Below are 18,252 nucleotides of genomic sequence, written 5' to 3'. Positions count from 1 at the left end.
GGGATGGATACATGAAACATTCATTCTACCTCATAGTCTGGAAACTGGCAAGTTGGGAAGATGGTTTAGTTATGAATCTTGGTAAGCAAATCAAGGACAGATATAAAACACACGCACACACATGTGTGTGTGTGTGTGTGTGTGTGTGTGTGTGTGTGTGTGTGTAGGGCAGGGGCGATTAGGCATGGAGATTGTACCCTAAAAATGGAAATGTTACAGTACCTTGCTACTCATGAACTACACATGCTCATGAAATGAGATAGCATGTATGGCATCATGCTAACTGTCTTCTGCTCCACAGTTAGTGTTCTAAATCCTCAGCCCTAGCAGACCAATCCCACATGGTATTATTCCTCTCCCTTACTTCTCCTCCCCACCTCCAGTCATGTAAAATCATCCCCTACCTGCCCATCAAACTTAGATTTTTACAGCAGGGGGGATGCAAGGGAAATTATTTTAGGGACATTTAATTTACTCACTCCTTTGCCCTCATAATTGCTAACTGAATCTACCCTATTTTTAAGGATTCTAGAAATAGTGGGTTCAACTAATAACATTATAGGAAAGTGACAGATTTTCAACAGGAAAGAATTACTTTTAGGCATAGTTTCTGGGAGAACTGGAGAAAGAAAAAGAACAACAAGAAAAGTTTACAATTTTTTAAAAAATGCACTGAAAGGCAAGCCAGAATCCTTGTTACTATTGATTTCAATGTTTTGATGCCTTTAATGTTTTCTCAGTAGAAAAAGTTCTACTCTTGACTTATAAATGATTCAAACCAGTAAGGAGACTTTGTCAAAGGATTCTCACAGAAGTCAATCCTGACTGATTTCTGCTATGTTCCAAGGTTTACTGGTGCTATAGTGGCTTGGATATTTCCTTGATAGGTGAGAATTACATTGGTTCTATAGTCCCATCTAAAATTCAAGGGAAGCATACTTAAGTGATTCTTGTTATAGAATCAACATTTCTCAAAAAAAACATAATAGATAGGTACTCACTCCCTAATGCCTAACTTAGTGCTCTGCACACAGTAGGCATTTAAAAAATGTTTGTTGTTGCTGAGGATATCTAGGGCTCTTAAAGAGCTCTTGGCATACCTGGAGGTATAGGAGTCACACCTGGAAGCAAATTTTCAGCATCTATTTATGTAGAAAAGAAAACAAAAAAAATTAAGGAAAGTTTCATTTGCCCTTTAAAAACTAATAAACTTTTGCTATATTGGCCATGCTTATAAGAACTGGACTTAGTATCTGTTGAGCATTAACATTTGTGTTACCAAGTCCTAAGTCTTAAACCGCAGTAGGCAACTAGAGCTCCATAGCCTAGCAGGTAGTGTGTAGGACCTGAAATCAGAAAATTATGAGTTCAAATAACATCTTAGATGATCAAATCAGTTAACTACTCTGAACCTCAATTTACTCACTTAGATGAAAAATAATCACCTCACAGCATGGCTATAGCAAATGAAAAAAATATACAAATGGTAGGCTACATCATACGTAACTATTGTCATTAAATAGAATTATTTCTGTAAATAGGAACAACTGAATTTTATGGTTACAGTCCAGTTTTCCTGTGAGATGGCTGTCTTTTTCCCCTCACCAAGATGGAAACATCTCCTGAACCACTGTTCTCTTTTTAAAAATTATTTTGTTTGTTTTCAGTGTTCTACAGTCACTTTCATACATCTTAGATTTTTCCCCCTCACTCCCCCATGGACCACTGGTCTCTTGTTGTTTTCTGTGGTTATAGTTTGCAGCAATCAGTAAGATGCATACAATTTAAATACTAGGGTCTGGAATTTTGAAATAAGACTGTATACCTGAACAGATGACTCCAGCATCTTCATGGTGACCACAGTTGTGCTGAAACCAGTCAGAGTGGGCACACTGTCCAAGATAGTTCTCATTTCCTGCACATTGTATATTATCCAAGAGAATGGTTCCTGAACCTGGTCCAAAATGAGCTTTCCCAGGAGCTGAAATGGCTTTTCCACACTTGAGTTGCCTGCATACCACTTCTCCTTCATTCAGATCCCATAAGTCATCACACACTGTGCCCCAGATTCCCTGGTAATGAATCTCCACTCTTCCTGCACATCTCCCAGAACCACCAACAAGGCGCAGTTCTGGTCCTTTATCTAAACGCAGAAGAATTTAAACTGTAAATTTTTGGGATCTTGAGTAAGGAATAAATTACTTAATACAATAAAAAGATCAGTGTAACACAAAGGATCTTGAGTATCTTCCCATTTTAAAATGATTTTCCAAAATACTGGAACATGATTGTAACTCAATACTCCTATAGAGGTATATTTATTGTTAGTTGTTGTTTCAGGGGTTGTTTTAGTCACTTAATAATTGGTATCCTTATTCTTTCAACAAGTATTTATCTCTCATAACTGAAAGATTCCAGTTTAATTTGTATTCATTCATTCACCAAATATTAGGCAGTAGAGATGGAGGAGAAATATGGTTCAAAGAATAAAATCTTTGATTTCCATATTTATTCTGGTCAATATAAATGGTTGTATTGCTCAGTGGAAGCTCCTTAAAATACTTCATTACCTACTGAGCAGCAGTAAAATGGACTCAGCGAGTAAAATGAACTACCTGTTTTCCATTCTAACTTGATCCATGCTAGTTACATAAACCTGGACTTATTCTTGCCTTTGGTGAAATACATAGATGACATTAAGTTATGTATTTATAAATGCTTGTAAGGAAACCCACCAGAACACTGGATGGATCTCCTGTGATGAATTTATAGGATGATTTGCATGAGAGTTATGCAGGATGGGCAGGCATGGACGGTTTGCCATCTGAATCCCCTGGGGAATAACGCTAACAAGATTATGGATCCATTGGTGTATTAGAATATTTCTAAACATGCTTCCCATGCTTCTAAAGCAGTAACTTACAAAATGATACCCTAATGGCCTGAAAGAACCAATGGTACTCCAATAGATACCTGTATACCACTTCAACTGACTAAAAGTATGCTTAATGTTCCATTCTGCTCACAGTTTAATAGGAATGCAAACACTGGTTCTTGCTTCCTCTGTGTCCATTTTTAAGTGTGATGGCTCACCTAAATCAGAAAAGCTTTTGATTTGTCTGCTTTTATTGACCATAAATATGGATCTAGCTGGATATCAACCAGGATGTAGTTGAGTTGCTGGGAGAATGTGGATTTTTACTAATGGAGGAGATAAGTTTCCAAGACTCATCACTTGGAAGAGCATTGACATGGCTCTTCACATGTTGCAGACTTGGAACTACGGGAGGATTTGGCACAAATGGCATTTTCCTCAGGAAACGAGGTGGGTAACCATTCATATCCTTCAGGTCACAAAGACTTACTTACCCAAGTGGCCTGTGTCAACCTTCAACATTACCTTTGTTGGTGAGTAGAAATAAAGACAAGGTGCTATTTGAGAATAAATCTCTAAGTTTCACTGATAAGGAGGCTGTTAGATCAGACTGGATTTAAATGAGGGGTTCTGGAAAACTGAGGACTTTTCTTTTAAAAACAAAGGACCCAATTTAAATTATTTACCTGGTTCCTGTTCATTTTGCCTAACAGCATTGTACATCGCATAAAAGCCTGTGCTTGTGATCATAGAGTCGCTTCTGAACACAACTGTCATGATGTTTGAAGAAGAGACAAGTGTGAGTGGTACAGATGAACAGAATCTCCCCAAGGACAGAGAGGCTACTTGGGGCCCATCAAATATTTCAATGAAATCGTAAGGACAGCCATAGATGTCTTCCAATCTGAGGAGGTAAACAAAGGACTAGTCAGACCCATCTTGTACAAACCTTCCAGATTTAAAGCAAAGAAACAACGTAGACAAAAACACTCCAGATTATTTGAAGAAAGATTTGGTTTGAATTTAAAGTCATACTTTAAGATATATGGCACTAGCCACCTTTTAAAAAATCCTTTTGTGTTCAGGGTCTTTCACTTTCTTTGCCCAATGATCATAGTTACATTATTAAAATAAATCAAAAGCTTTCAGAGCATAACTTTATCACCAGCTACACCATTTACCAGTCACACTTAACATGATAAAGGAATAATAATGTGCACTACACAATATTTTACAATAGTATTCTCAAACTTTCTATAGGGCAAATAATTGGGTATTGAAATTAAAATGACAGCAGGAGGAAAAGAGATGGAACTCATTTGCAATGTGGTAGTTGCTCTTGAGGAAATCATTTTGAAAGAATTGGTAGTTGTCAGAAAGATGGGTTTTGAAAGTGAAAATAAAGATTGATTATCTTGTGGGATATCTTCATATGGGATAAGATGTAATTTTGTTCTGATAGAAATAAGAAGGAATAAGGTATAACTTCTTTTCTCATCTCTTTTTAAAAAAAATATTGATGTAAGAGATGGAACTTAGCTTTCTAGGCTGGGTTCTCAAATGGTTAGTGTGCACAATTTTTACATATTAGGGGACACATTCCAAATCAGTGGCTCACTAGATACCACCCACGTCCAAATCACTGTAGGAGATGAGATGCCAGATCATTCTAAGATTCTGCATTTGGCAGTAGAAAAATGAAGTGCTTTGTTGAAGGAGCAGTACAGAGACCAATGCCGCTGGATCTCAGAGTGGGGTGGGGAGAGATGTAAGGTATAAGAAGAATGGAATGGTGAATAGGGGTAGGGCAGGTTACGAAGGGCTTTAAATTTCAGATAGAGGATTTTTTATGTGATCCTGGAAGCAATAGTTATTAGCATTGTAGTTTATTGAATAGGGATGTGGTGTGGTGCATACATGTGTATGTGTGTGTGTGTGTGTGTGTGTGTGTGTGTGTGTGTGAGAAAGAGAGACAGAGAGACAGATAGAGAGACAGAGAGAGACAGAGAGAGAGAGACAGAGAGAGAGAGACAGAGAGAGAGAGACAGAGAGAGAGAGAGACAGAAAGAGAGAAAAAGAGAGAGAGGGAGAGGGAGAGAACGAACCAGATCTTCACTTCAGGAAGATTGTTTTGACAGCTGAGAGGAGAATGGATGGGAGTGGGGAGATACCAGAGGGTGGCGGAAGTGTCAGAGGAGAAAGGAGGACATAGAGAAGAGATGCTATGAAAGTGAAATGGACAAGTCTTGCCAACAGATTGGCTATGAGGGCATGAGAGAGATGGAGGAGTTGAGGAGGACACTAGGCTGCCTGCCTGGGCGATCAACAGGATGGTAGTGCTTTTAACGGTAATAGACAAGTTCAGAAGTGAAAGACGATGATTATCACCTCAGTTCAGGCTCCCTCTCTCTTCATCTAGATCATTGCAATACTCTCCTAATTGGTTTCCCCACCTCAAATCTCTTCCTGCTCCAGTCTATCCAAACACAGTTGTCAAAATAACTTTCCTTAAGTATGGCTCTGATGATGTGATTCCCCTACTCAACTAATCTCAATTGGTTGTGTTCTTATTTCTTATATACTAAAATAAAAAAAAATCTTCTCTCTTTTAAAGCCTATACAATCTGGCTCCAACTTACATCTTCAAGTTCACTGGATATTTATATGTCCATATATTTTCCTTTTGAACTCTGTGATCTAGGTAAACTTCTCTGTATTCCTCACATAAAAAACCACATCTTCCATGGTCTTTGGAATATACTCCCTCTCCACCCCTGCCTCATTTAGTAATCTCTTCCTTTAAGGTACAGTTTAAGCACCATCTTCATCACTACCATTGCTATCAGCAGCAGCAGCAGCATTTATAGAGAGCTTTTAAGGTTTGCAAAGTGCTTTACAAATGCTATATCATTTTATTCTCACAACAACTCTGCTATTTAGGTGCTATTCTTAATCCCATTTTACAGATGAGGAAACTGAGGCAGATGAGGGTAAGTGACTTGGCTACGGTCACACAGCTAGTAAGTGCCTGAGGCCAGATATGAAATCAGGTCTTCCTGACCCTAGGTCTAGTGCTGTATTCACTGCACCACCTTACCTACCCCCAATACTAGTGCCCTTGCTCCCTTAAAATGTATTTAACTACTTTATATGGATTTGACTTTATCTGATTTATACTATGCTGCACTTATTTTTGTATATACTTGTTCTCTCATTCATTAGAATGAAAACTCCCTGGTGGTAGGAAGTGTATGATTCTTTTTATCTGTTTCCTTAGTGACTTGAATGGTGACATTAAGCACATTTATTTACTTCATAAATACTTGATTGATAGATAGGAAGAAAGCCTAAATAAAAGAAAAGATGGGACACAATATAAGATCATTCAAAGGAGAAACTGTAGGGGACAACTTTCTAAATGAAAGATGTTAGAAGGATGAATCACTTATGTTTGGGTCAAATTTATTTAAATTGAATGGATTCTTTTGGATGCTAAAACAAAACTTCAATATTGATAATACTATGAAGTTTTATAGTTTTATTTTTTCTGCCTAAATATTCTCTTAATAAAAGAAAATATCTTTGTCAAAATTATGAATTAAAAATCTAACCTTAGTTTTATGATTATTAGCTAAAGATGATTTTAAAGTTCTGTTTTTAGAGTCAGGTAGAAGAAAGAATTATTGACCTTAAAGAGTTTGCAGGGTAGTTGGGAAACTGATATAAACACATTTAAAAGTGAGAATACTAGGTGGTAAAAGGCTATGCCAACTAGGAGGTACAGGCAGTAGGCAGTAAGTACTCAGGAAATTTTGAGGATAGGATTACCCCAACTGGGGTTGATAAGGGAAGGGTCCATGGAGCAGGTAAGAAGTGAGATAGGTGTATAATAAATGCTTTTTAATTACTAATAAAACAATGTAAAGACTGAACACTGACAGGAGTTAGAAAATCTTGTCTGGTTGTGGCTCTGCAACTTATTAGCTCGATGTGAATGACCTTATACAAGTTATTTCCTTATTCTAGGCCTCAGTTTCCTTTTCTGTAAAATGAAGACATTAGAATTGATTATTTCTTGGGTCTTTCCCATCTTTAACTTTCTACAGATTTATGAAACAATTTATATCATTTACTTACTTCAAATTTGGAATCATGAGCTCAATATGGAATTTCTTATCTACGTGTATCTCCCAGACACAGTATATGTCGGTAGGGTAATTTCCAGGATACTGTGGACTAGAAAATGATCCAGAAAGACTTGAAATGACACCACCACAAGAATTAATTCTTCCTAAAACAAACAAAAGAAATGCAGCAATGAATATTTACTTCCACAGAATCCAAACCACTCATTGACTCATGAAAATTTTGCACTTAGAGTTCTCTTCTTCCAAGGGAGTTTTAAGATGGGTCTTTACAACTGACTAAATCAGCTTGGAGGCAAAAAAAAAAAAAAGAGAGAGAGAAAGTGCTGACTTTGAATCCTTGAAAGATGTGACAGTAGCAGTATGATGCCTTTTAACTCTTACTCTTTGTAGCATAGTTAAGCTACCTCAGCTGGAGGAGATTTAATATTTTAGTTTCATCTGATTCATCTACACTTGGTTAATGACCCCTGTAGACTGGTACCCCAGGCAATTTCTTCCCCCTTCTTTGATTGAAAGAGTCAGCATTATAACAGGGTTTATTAGCCTTTTTTGTTCCAGGAACCCCCATCATCATCAGGATGATGTTTTTAAATGCAAAAAATAAAATAGATAGGATTACAAGAAAATTGATTTATTGAAAATCAGTGGTCAAACAAAACAAAACAAAGCAAAAGTTCACAGATCCCTTCCTAAAAACCCTTGATTTATAGAAAAATTAGTTCAACAAATATGTATTAAGTACCAGCTTAATAAATGTCACTGTGCTAGACAGTATGGGTTTTGTAGAAATAGATAAGACCTCCATTTTTGGAAGGGCCCAGAATGGCCATGCTTCTTCGCTCTCTAGACTTTGCCACCATCCTCCAGACTTCTTCCCACCACTGAGGCAGCTGTTTTATCCCTTTGTCCTTCAAGCCCCCTTCTCCCATTAGTTCCATCTAGAACCTTATTTTCAGGAAGGTCCCAGACCAGTCATCTTTCATTCTCTGGACTTTGCCCCCATTCATCCATGAAGTTACCTCCCTCATTCCATTTCAGTTTCCCTTAATGTGTGGTCTTCTGCTGTTAGACTATATGCTCTTTGAAGTCAGGAACTTCCTTTTTGTTTGTATTTGTATCTCCAGTTCTTAGTAGATTGCCAGGCACATAGTAAGTGCTTAATAAATGTTTGTTAACTGAACTTGACTTAGTCCCCGTTTAAGTCATTTCTGATTAGATAGGTAGGATAAGGCAGATCTGTTATTAGAAACTTCTGGAACAGGTGATGTTAGATCTCCTCACTTTCACCTAGTCTAGATGCTTCAGGAAGTAACCTCAGGTAATTGGCAAAAGGAAACACCATGGCTGAAGACACAACTAAGAAAGGAGAATGAGGAATTCAGGCATTCCTCCTGAGTCCATAGACCAAGGGTGGGGAACCTGAGGCCTCAAGGCCACATGTGGCCCTCTAGGTCCTCAGGTATGACCCTTTGACTGAATCCAAACTTCACAGAACAAACCCCCTTAATAAAAAAGATTTGTTCTGTAAACCTTGGACTCAGCAGAAAATACTAATCAAACAGAATATATACTATGTAAGTGCTTATTAAAAGTAAATGAAAATGGCAATAAGATTACATGGGATTGGAGGAAAAGGCTAAAATAAAGAATAGATAAATGAATGGAAAGATGATTTAAATTCCTCTAAGAAACGGCTTTTGTGTGGGTTCTGGAATTGTATGAATCCTCCAAAAACAGAGGCTATTTATCAGCTAAACACACTTTCAATGTTCTTCTATGGTCCAGTGGTTAGCCAGGTGCTTCCCTGGGAAAGGAACAAGTGCCATCTCCTGGAGACTAAGGATAATGGCTGAACCATGGAGCTGAGATTAGTAGGGAATAGAACTTCATGGAGAAAAGTGAAAGGAACTCTAGAAATGAAGAACAAAATGGAATATGATAAATCTACCAAAGGAACAAGAACAAGGTGTTTATGAAGTCTTGTGGGAACTAAAACTCACTTATACCTGGGAAATATCAAAGTAGGCCTTCCAAAGGAGATGGTATTTAGAATGGATCTTGATGGATAGATACAGTGAGGGTATAATTGAGATTTTTTTTCCTCTGGCCTTATCCTGAGCCATCGACCATCATGCTGGTTGGCAACAAAATCCTAGGTGACCTCACTATCCTTTCTCTTAACAATTATAATTCTTCCTTCACTGTATGGATTGCCCCAAGACTCTTCCACCTGAGAGGGGTCTGAAGACATATTCAAAAATCTAGAGCACTGTGGGTGGGTTATTTATATCTCTTTTACCATCAAGGTCATCTGAATTACATCATTCTGAAATTTTAGATGAAAAACAAAGATATACCTTCTGTGGAATTTCTGGGAACTTCTGAAGAACCTAGAAAGAGAAGTAAGTCAATGAATAAGGGAAAATAAACAAACCCACAAAGCCACTTCAGTTCATTTTCTACTCACATCAATCAAGATGGTCTTCCTAAAGGGTAGATCTGACCATGCCACTGCCCTCACCTCACTCTCAGTCCTCATTCATTCAACTCTATTGGCTATCTTTAAGAACAAATATAAAATCTTTTATTTGGCTTTTTAAACTTTTTGTAACTTGTCCCCTTCCTAACTTTCCATTCTTCTTATACCTTCCTCACCTCTATATACTGTGCAAAATAATGACTCTGGCCTTTGTTGTTTTTCATGCAGAACAGCTCTGGGCATTTCCATGACTGGAATTCTCTCCCTCATCTCCATATTTTGCTTTATTGGCTTCCTTCCAATCCCAGCTAAAATTCTGCCTTCTACAAGAAGGCTTTGCTATCACCCTTAACGTTAGTGCCTTCCTTCTGTGATTTTCTCCAATTTATCCTGTATCTTTTTTTTTGCGTTGGATCTCCTTCTCTTGCCCTGGATGGAAGTACAATATTTACTCATGACCTCATCCTACTGCTGATCATCATGGAAGCTTTGACTTGCTCAGATTTTGACTTGGGTCAGTTTTTGTCTTCTTAAACAATCTGGTCACCTCCATTCCTGGATTCTTACTATATGTTGCTGAACTTGGCATGGATGTCCAATCATCTTTAGCCCTACTAATTCCAGAAATCCCAAGCTCAAACAATCCATCAGCATATGCCTCTCCTAAGGATTACAGATGTATGCCTCCATGCCCAGCTACTCTGTATATGGATATTGGATATAACTTGTTTGCACATGATTTGTAATGTCTTCTCCATTAGACCATATACTCCTTGAAAGCAGGGGCTATCCTTTTCTTTTCTTTGTATCTCCAGTTCTTAGCCAGTACCTGGCACATAGTAGGTGCTTAACAAATGTTTATTTACTTGACTTAACATATGTAGGTTTACAGATAAATAAAATGCTAATAGTCCCGTGTGGCAGAGCTAATGTTCTTAGTGTAGCTACAAGAAGGTCAGGAAGTGCTAAATGATTGTTCTTTTAAGTTTGTTCCTTCACTTTAAATCCACCTCTTTAATTTATCCTTCTGTGTTTGAAAAACATATATAGAATAAGTTCAAGGACATGCCAAGGGCCTGAACTAGGGTGCTGGCTGTATGAATGGAGAGAATGGGATATACCTATATATTCCTCTCTGTCTACCTGTCTATGTATGTGTCTATCTATCATCTATATATCTATCTTTCTGAGATTTGAAAGTAAAAAAAAGATTTGGTAACTGATTTTGTAATGAGACTAGAAATTTTGTTTCTCAAACTTTAAAGAACAGTGAACAAAAATTTGCTCGTAACCCATCTCTTTCTTGAATTATTCTCCCCAAACTCATTTTGCTCTCACTTCCAACCTGGACTATAAGGTACTGTCGGGGAAGTCACTGCACTGGGGTCCAGTTAGGGGTAGTTAGGGGTAGTGAGGACTGAAGGTGGAGGGCAGTATTATTAGGGTAGGATATTGCATCTTGTTGTTTCCCCATAGAAGACTGATTATTACATGCTGGTATAGGATGGAGATCATATGAATCAGAGGAAGCTAAGCCATGCTAGAGGTCCTAGGCTATGTGAAATACTGCTTTTCCTCTACTAACTCCTGGATATGCCTTTGCTGATTTTAAAATCCATGAAACAGCACTTATAAAAAATAAAATCAACTTTGTCATTTCTTGTTAATACCAGGTTTCTCTTTCAGTAATGTTACTACAATTAATTCCTTATATTTGACCAAACCATATCGATCGTTCTTTCTTGACTGACACTTAGCTCCATGAAATGTTCAACCAACCAATACATATACTTGTGTGTGTATGTGTGTGTACATTGCCAATATTTGCAGTATGTATACACATACACTGGAGCAGATAGGTGGTGCAGTAGATAGAGTACCAAGCCTGCCTGGAGTCGGGAGGACTCATCTTCCAGAATTCAAATCTGGTCGCAGAAATTTACTAGTTGTGTGATCCTAGGCAAGTTATTTAACCCTCTTTGCCTCAGTTTCCTCATCTGTAAAATGAGTTGTAGAAAGAAATGGAAAATCACTCCAGGATCTTTGTCAAGAAAATTCCAAATGGGGGTCAGACATGACTGAAAAACAACTAAACAATGGTAAGTATACGTTATGTATACTTATGTAAGTACACATATACATATATGCATATATTTGTTGGTTGAACATTTCACTGGGCTAAGTATAGTCCAGTGTTATATGCATGTATATGATATATGTACATGTAGATGTACATACGTATATGTTTGTTGGTTGAATATTTCATTATAGATATAGATTTATGGAATGTTTACTACATACAAGTCACTGGGTTAGTTGCTGGGCATACAAAAATGAATAAGACATTTTCCCTTCCTTAACTTACAACTAGTGAGGGCAGTAAGACATGTACGTAAGTGACTATTAATAAACACAAGGTAAGATGTGAAAGTGTAATAAGAGGAGCCCAAAAGACTAGGAGAGTTCAGAAGCCAGACAGATGTGATTTAAGAACTTGATATACTGTTTGACATACCTGGAGTTGTCGTAGTGAAGTTTCTTGAATCTGCTTGTATAGAGAAATGAAATGCCATCAAAAAAAGCAAATACAAAGTGAAGGAGAAGCTAGAATTAATTCTGGAGGGCAGTAATGGGGACATTATTTCTTCGTTAGTTGTGCTTGGGGCAATATGATAAAAATCTTCTATTCTGGAGATATTCAGCAGCTCAGTTAGAGAAAGATGAATGGGCAGGGTGGAAGGGGATGGAGTTTATTGTAGTTAGGGTCCCTTTATCTTTTAAACACCATGGCATTTGAGTGAAACTTTAGAAATTGATTTCCTAACAAAGTAACAAATACCTGAACAGATGACACCAGCATCTTCATGATGACCACAGTTGTGGTTGGACCATCCAGAATGGGAGCATTGGCCTAGATAGCCTTCAGTCCCAGCACACTGCATGTTGTCCAAGAGGATGTTTCCTGAGCCTGGGCCGAAGTGTGCTTCTCCAGGGGCTGACACAGCCTGTCCGCACCCCAGCTGCCTGCATACCACCTCAGCCTCATTTAGATCCCACAGGTCATCACACACTGTGCCCCATACCTCTTGATAATAGACTTCCACTCGTCCTGCACATCGCCCTGAACCACCCACCAGTCGCAGTTCTGGCCAGTCTTCTAAAGACAAAAAATATTCATTGTGAACCTATGGAACATATGATGTCTACTTTGTTCTAGGAACAAGGATTGTCTATGTGATACAATGGGAAAAGGACTGGATGTGGAAAGAAAAGACCTTGATTTAAATCTTTCCAACGTCATTTACTTTTTTTGTCTTGGGAAAGTTAGTTATCTTACTCTTCTGGGCATGGCTTCCCTGTCTTAAAATGAGGGGATTATATTTGATCTCTAAAGTCCCTTCCAACTCTCAATGTGATGATCCTAGTAACCTGTGCCTTGAAGAGCTCAATCCCGGAGGTGAGAAGTAATAGTTGTCTTAGCTGGGCCAAATGGGCTAGTACCTGATATTTCTCATACTTTTCTATTATAGTCACTGTGGTCTCAGGTGATTAAGTTTCCTTGTGCTTTCTTCTTCACAAGAGATTCTGTATTTATGGCAAGGGTGCCATCTTGTATACAAAATATGTTAGTAAGATGTGCTTTGACCTGATTTGTCAGCAATGAAGATTCATTAAAGCTGAGCTACTTACATGATCTCTTATGCACTCCCTCAAAGAATAACATTCATTCATTCATTCAATTAACATTTATTAAGCACAAACTATGTGCCAGGCTTTAGGCTAAATGCTGAGGGATACAAAAAGAGGCAAAAAGATAGTTTCTGCCCTCAAGCGGCTCACAATATATTATTGAGACAATTGACTGAGTAAAGAGGTAGAGTTTGGGTCCACTGGACAGTTTATTTCTGTGAGAGGTTGATTGACTCGTGTTTTTGCAATCTTTGGAATCCATGGCAACTTATTCTAACAAACTGAGGCAAACATTGGTTCTGTTTACTGGGCCAAAAGTATTGGAATTATTATAAGAATGGAGAGCATCAAGATGTAGCTAGCAGTCCTTGTGAGCAAGAAAAATATGGTCAATAAGAGTTTTTGGAGGGGTTGGAGTGAGACTTCAGATTTAAAGAATACAAGGCCCAATGGTAAGAGAGGCCCTGAAGGGGGACACAAAGATCTCAGGACACTGGCTCTTGGAGACCGCTGCCCAATACTGCTGTGGAAGCCATGGTCAGGGGAAAGAGTGGTTCATATGGTAACTTCCTAGTTTGATTATTCTTTTTAACTTTTGCTTAGCTTAGTGCTAAAAGGAGTATATAATATATATATATGTATATAATAGAAGTATATAATATATCATATATAATAGGAGTATTATATTGATATATTAAATATATATTGATATATATGTATATATATATAGTATAGTAAAATGGTATGAGTGATGTCTTTCATATATATGTACATATATATGTATATAATATTCTACTTGCTAAAGCAGTATAGGTACTGTCAGCATCCTCTATATTTTGGCATCTTGGGATAAATCTCTTAGTTTTGGCTTTGGAATAAAGTAATTATTCTACATCTAGAGCTTTTGGGTCTTTTCATATATATTTTTGCCCCAAAATATCAAGCATAAAAAATTTCAGGTACTTTGTTGAACCCTGAACTTTCTGCTCATTGAAGTAGTATCTTACCAAATGACATACTGGAAATCTAAAAGAGTTTTTGGAGTTTTTAAGAGTGCTTAATTAAACCAGAGAGTAGCCAAAATGATTTTTTGAACTGAATTAAATTGGCTCAGGTGCTGGAAGAACATATAACTTGGAACAATATCAAGATATGGTAAATAATGTCACATTACCTATTTCTGAAATTTAATTTTAGACATACCTGGATTGGTGTCATTTGAAACTTCAGCATCTGTTGATATAGAGAAATAAAAAATGTCTATCAGTGTTTTTTAGGAAATTTTAATTAAAAAGATAAAAGATGTTCGGGACTGTCTCTTGCAAAGTATTTACTAAGTCAACATATGCATGATATTTCCTTCAGCACAAGATTGACCATCAGTAAAATAAGAGAATAATAATTTACTAAAAGGTAATTATAGATGTAAAGCGTTGTCAATGTAGTTTCCATAATGTTTACTCCAACATATTGTTTAAATACCTTGAAAAAGGTGCAGTGTGGTATAATAGATTGAATGTTGGATTTGGAATCAGGAAGACCTGAATTTAAATTTCTTTTCTGAAGTTGAGTAGCTGTGTAATCCTGGATGTAACACTTAACTTTTATGTACCTCAGGAAAATTCACTAAACCATAGACAAGTATAGATCTTCAGAGATGGAGAGAATTCCCCCACTTAAAGCTCCTCATTCTGCTAAAATCTCAGATCCCTTGCATTTTTACGTATTACTTAATCACTAGAAATATCTATCTTCTCTCATGTAACCACCAAGAATCTTGACTTAATTGTTTTGGTCATTGTTTTCCTTAATGTTTTCAGTGTAATTTAGGAACATTTGAATACTTTACACATATCAATAGTCAGTAAATCTATATTTATAAACTCAAGTGCTTTGTTACATATGAAAATCTAGCACCTGAAATACTGTTCCCAGGTTAGAAAAACTCAATAAAATTTCATGTCAATATTTCTTAGTTATTCTACTTGTCTTCGTCATTCTTTTTGGATGTCAATATACTTGGTCCAGAGGGGATATCACAAAGGAAGTGGTTTTTTGAGAGGTAATGGTGTACCTGAACAGATGACACTGGCATCTTCATGGTGACCACAGTTGTGTTCAGACCAACCAGAATGGGAGCATTGCCCAAGGTAACGTTCAACTCCTGCACACTGCATGTTGTCCAGGAGAATTTCTCCTGACCCTGGACCAAAATAAGCCTTTCCTGGGGCAGAAAGAGCCTGTCCACATTTGAGCTGCTTGCATACCACCTCTGCTTCATTAAGATCCCATAGGTCATCACAGACAGTGCCCCAGTTCCCTTGGTAGAGGACTTCTACTCTTCCTGCACATCTGCCAGGACCACCAACCAGCTTCAGTTCTGGCCAGTCTCCTACAGACAGACACATTTGACTATTAATTTTGAAACACAATGAATCCATTTCTCTCAGCCAACAGGTAGAAATCCTGAAATACTATCTTCTTCCACTTCATCTTTTAGAAATAGTTGGAGCTAAGTTCCAAATCTTGAAATCAAGTTTATCTTCCTTGAACAATCATTTAAATGAGATAGGCTGAACCCACAGAACCTGTTGAATGCCAGCTTCAGAATTTTATCTTGCTTAGAGTGTTGAAACTCAACATGGATTTATGTTCATGGCCAAGAATAAGAGATAATAGGCATAATTTGAATGATGCGTTATTTTCTTTAAAGTTTTAAGAGAACAAAAGGAAGCTACTCTACAGAGGCACCAATGCACAGAGGTTATCAGAGAGCTACCCTTTAAGCCTCCACAAGGTCTCCATGAAGGTGAGTTACCCCTTTGCCACACACGTTCTCTTTACGTGTGCCTTACTATTGTACTTCATGTTGCTTGTGATCAATCTCCCAATAGTTCTTGTGGTTATTTGGAGGAAAGTGTGCCCCAGATCCTTGGGGGCATATTTCTATAGCAATTGTTCATGACACACATGCTTAGTATGAATGGCATCCCTTTCCAAAAGCTAACTAATTATGGCTGATTTATTGATAGCCAAGGGGAAGCATACCAAATGGTGGCTCATGAGCAACATTATTAGAAAAATCATAACCCCCAGGACTCTAAAGGGAGGAGCTGTCAGGCACTTATCATCATCACCATCACCATCATCACCACCACCACCACCACCATCATCATCATCATCATCATCATCATCATCATCATCATCATCATCATCATCATCCTATTTGAAGTCATAGATAACATTCCTAATGATTTTGAATGATTCTGACTATGTCAGTGTATTAGGGCAGAATCCACTGGGCAGTGTTTAAGTAGACACATCAATCTACAAATGGTACAGATCATATATAGACCCAACCACTGGGTAGGAAGTAATTAATTTAGCAAACCGAAGGAGGTGTTCATGCTGTTTACCTGGTCTTCTTGTAATTATCCTGGGTGTTGTTAAAATGGCTGGGGATAAAAGAAATGCCCCCCAAATCCCAAAACAAAATGAGACTTTTAAAAAATTAAATATCAATTCTTCTAAAATTATAATCTAATTGCACTCCCCCAATATGATAGATAGATAGAATATGTTTTAAGCACATTCTATGTGACAAGCATTGCGCTAAGTGATGGGGATACAAGTACAAGCAAATAAGACAGACCAGCCTCTTGGAGTTTATATTCTAATGAAAGAACAATAACACATAAAGGGGATTTGGAAAGTAGTGGACTGAGAGGGGGAAGAAAAATTCAGAGAGTGAGTTGAGCCAGGAATAAGGAGGGTATATCTGAAGCCCTACTAGAAAAGGGAGTCCTCTATAGACAATCATCAATCTAGAAAATAAGACATCAGGGAAGAGGTTTCATAACAATGGGAAGGCAATTAGAAAGAAGTTGAGAAAAAAGAGTTAGGAGTGAATTGAGCATGGTTAAAGATTATTATCTAGAGATAGTGGTCCAGAGCAGGGAGTCACTATTAATCAAAGCTAAGTTTGATTCTTTGTAACTTCTACACTTTGCTCCAGGATCTGCCATCATTTTGGACATATTTTCAATTTCATGTTCTTGGAACCCAATAGGATTGATATGCCCCCTACTCTTCTCAGACATTGAAGAAATTAACAAATTTTAATCTCATTCTGTGTTTAAAACAAAACAGAATAATATAGTGATAGGAACACTGGATTTGGAGTCAGAGGACAGAGCTGTAGTTGGCAATTTTGGCAACGTGGACAAGAGTCACAAAGAGCACCTTGGATAAATAATAAGCCAAATTCAACTGTAGGATAAAAAGAACTGGGACCTCAGCACCCAAGGCCCTATGGGGTCCTTTCAGTGGAAAGACACAAGCCCTGAGATACCAGCTCCTTTGGGTAGAAATCTCAGGGTGTGATGAGACTGCTGTTGAGAAGGCAGATGCTTGGGGAGGGAATAGTGTAGCACTTCATCTGTAAGACTGGGGTGTTGAATCAGATAGTCTCTAAATGTATGATCATAAAATTTTAGAATTGTAAGGGACATGAGAGATCACATAGCCTAATTTCCTTGTCATACAGATGAGGAAACTGAATCCTATGAACAGAAATATTCAAAATCTATGTCTTGTTGATAAACTCAAACAGCTATATTCTTCTGATTCATTAGAATTGCTTTAATTTATGGTTCTCAATGTGGGTATTTTGATAAAAGTTATCTCTTCTTTGACAGAAAATGAATTTCAATTATCATTAGAATATTAATCACTATGACTGTAATACATAAATAGTTTAGAAGTAAAACCTCACAATTTAAAGTTGCTTAAAATCACAATATGGTTATAGTTGGGCAATCATACTTACAAAAATATGTACAGAAATAGCTAACATCTGTAAATTAGGGTTAATAGAAGAAAATAGAAACTGATTATTGAATACAATAGATTATTAATATTCATTAAACCATAAGGTAATAATATGATGTAAAATATTTATTAAGGAAGTAAATTTAAAATGGAATATGACTCACTTATTACTTTTGTTATCTTGGAAACAGATGCTGCAAATACTAACAAAGAATTATATGGCAATAAAT

General features: G+C 37.3%; 1 protein-coding gene across 1 annotated transcript in view; it reads right to left on the bottom strand.

Annotated features, from left to right (window-relative positions):
* Positions 1–18,252, bottom strand: part of LOC140511089 (scavenger receptor cysteine-rich domain-containing protein DMBT1-like) — a 244,342-nt gene that overhangs the window by 165,187 nt on the left and 60,903 nt on the right. Inside the window, 8 exon segments of the mRNA XM_072620114.1 lie at positions 1,101–1,142; positions 1,826–2,143; positions 3,562–3,779; positions 7,013–7,166; positions 9,381–9,413; positions 12,342–12,659; positions 14,396–14,425; positions 15,267–15,584. Coding sequence (XP_072476215.1) covers positions 1,101–1,142; positions 1,826–2,143; positions 3,562–3,779; positions 7,013–7,166; positions 9,381–9,413; positions 12,342–12,659; positions 14,396–14,425; positions 15,267–15,584 — 1,431 coding nt within the window.

The sequence above is a fragment of the Notamacropus eugenii genome, chromosome 1, assembly GCF_028372415.1.
Source record: "Notamacropus eugenii isolate mMacEug1 chromosome 1, mMacEug1.pri_v2, whole genome shotgun sequence".
Taxonomy (NCBI): Eukaryota; Metazoa; Chordata; class Mammalia; order Diprotodontia; family Macropodidae; genus Notamacropus; species Notamacropus eugenii.
The sequence above is the reverse complement of the archived record's forward strand: the minus strand, read 5'-3'. Positions and strand labels throughout refer to the sequence as shown.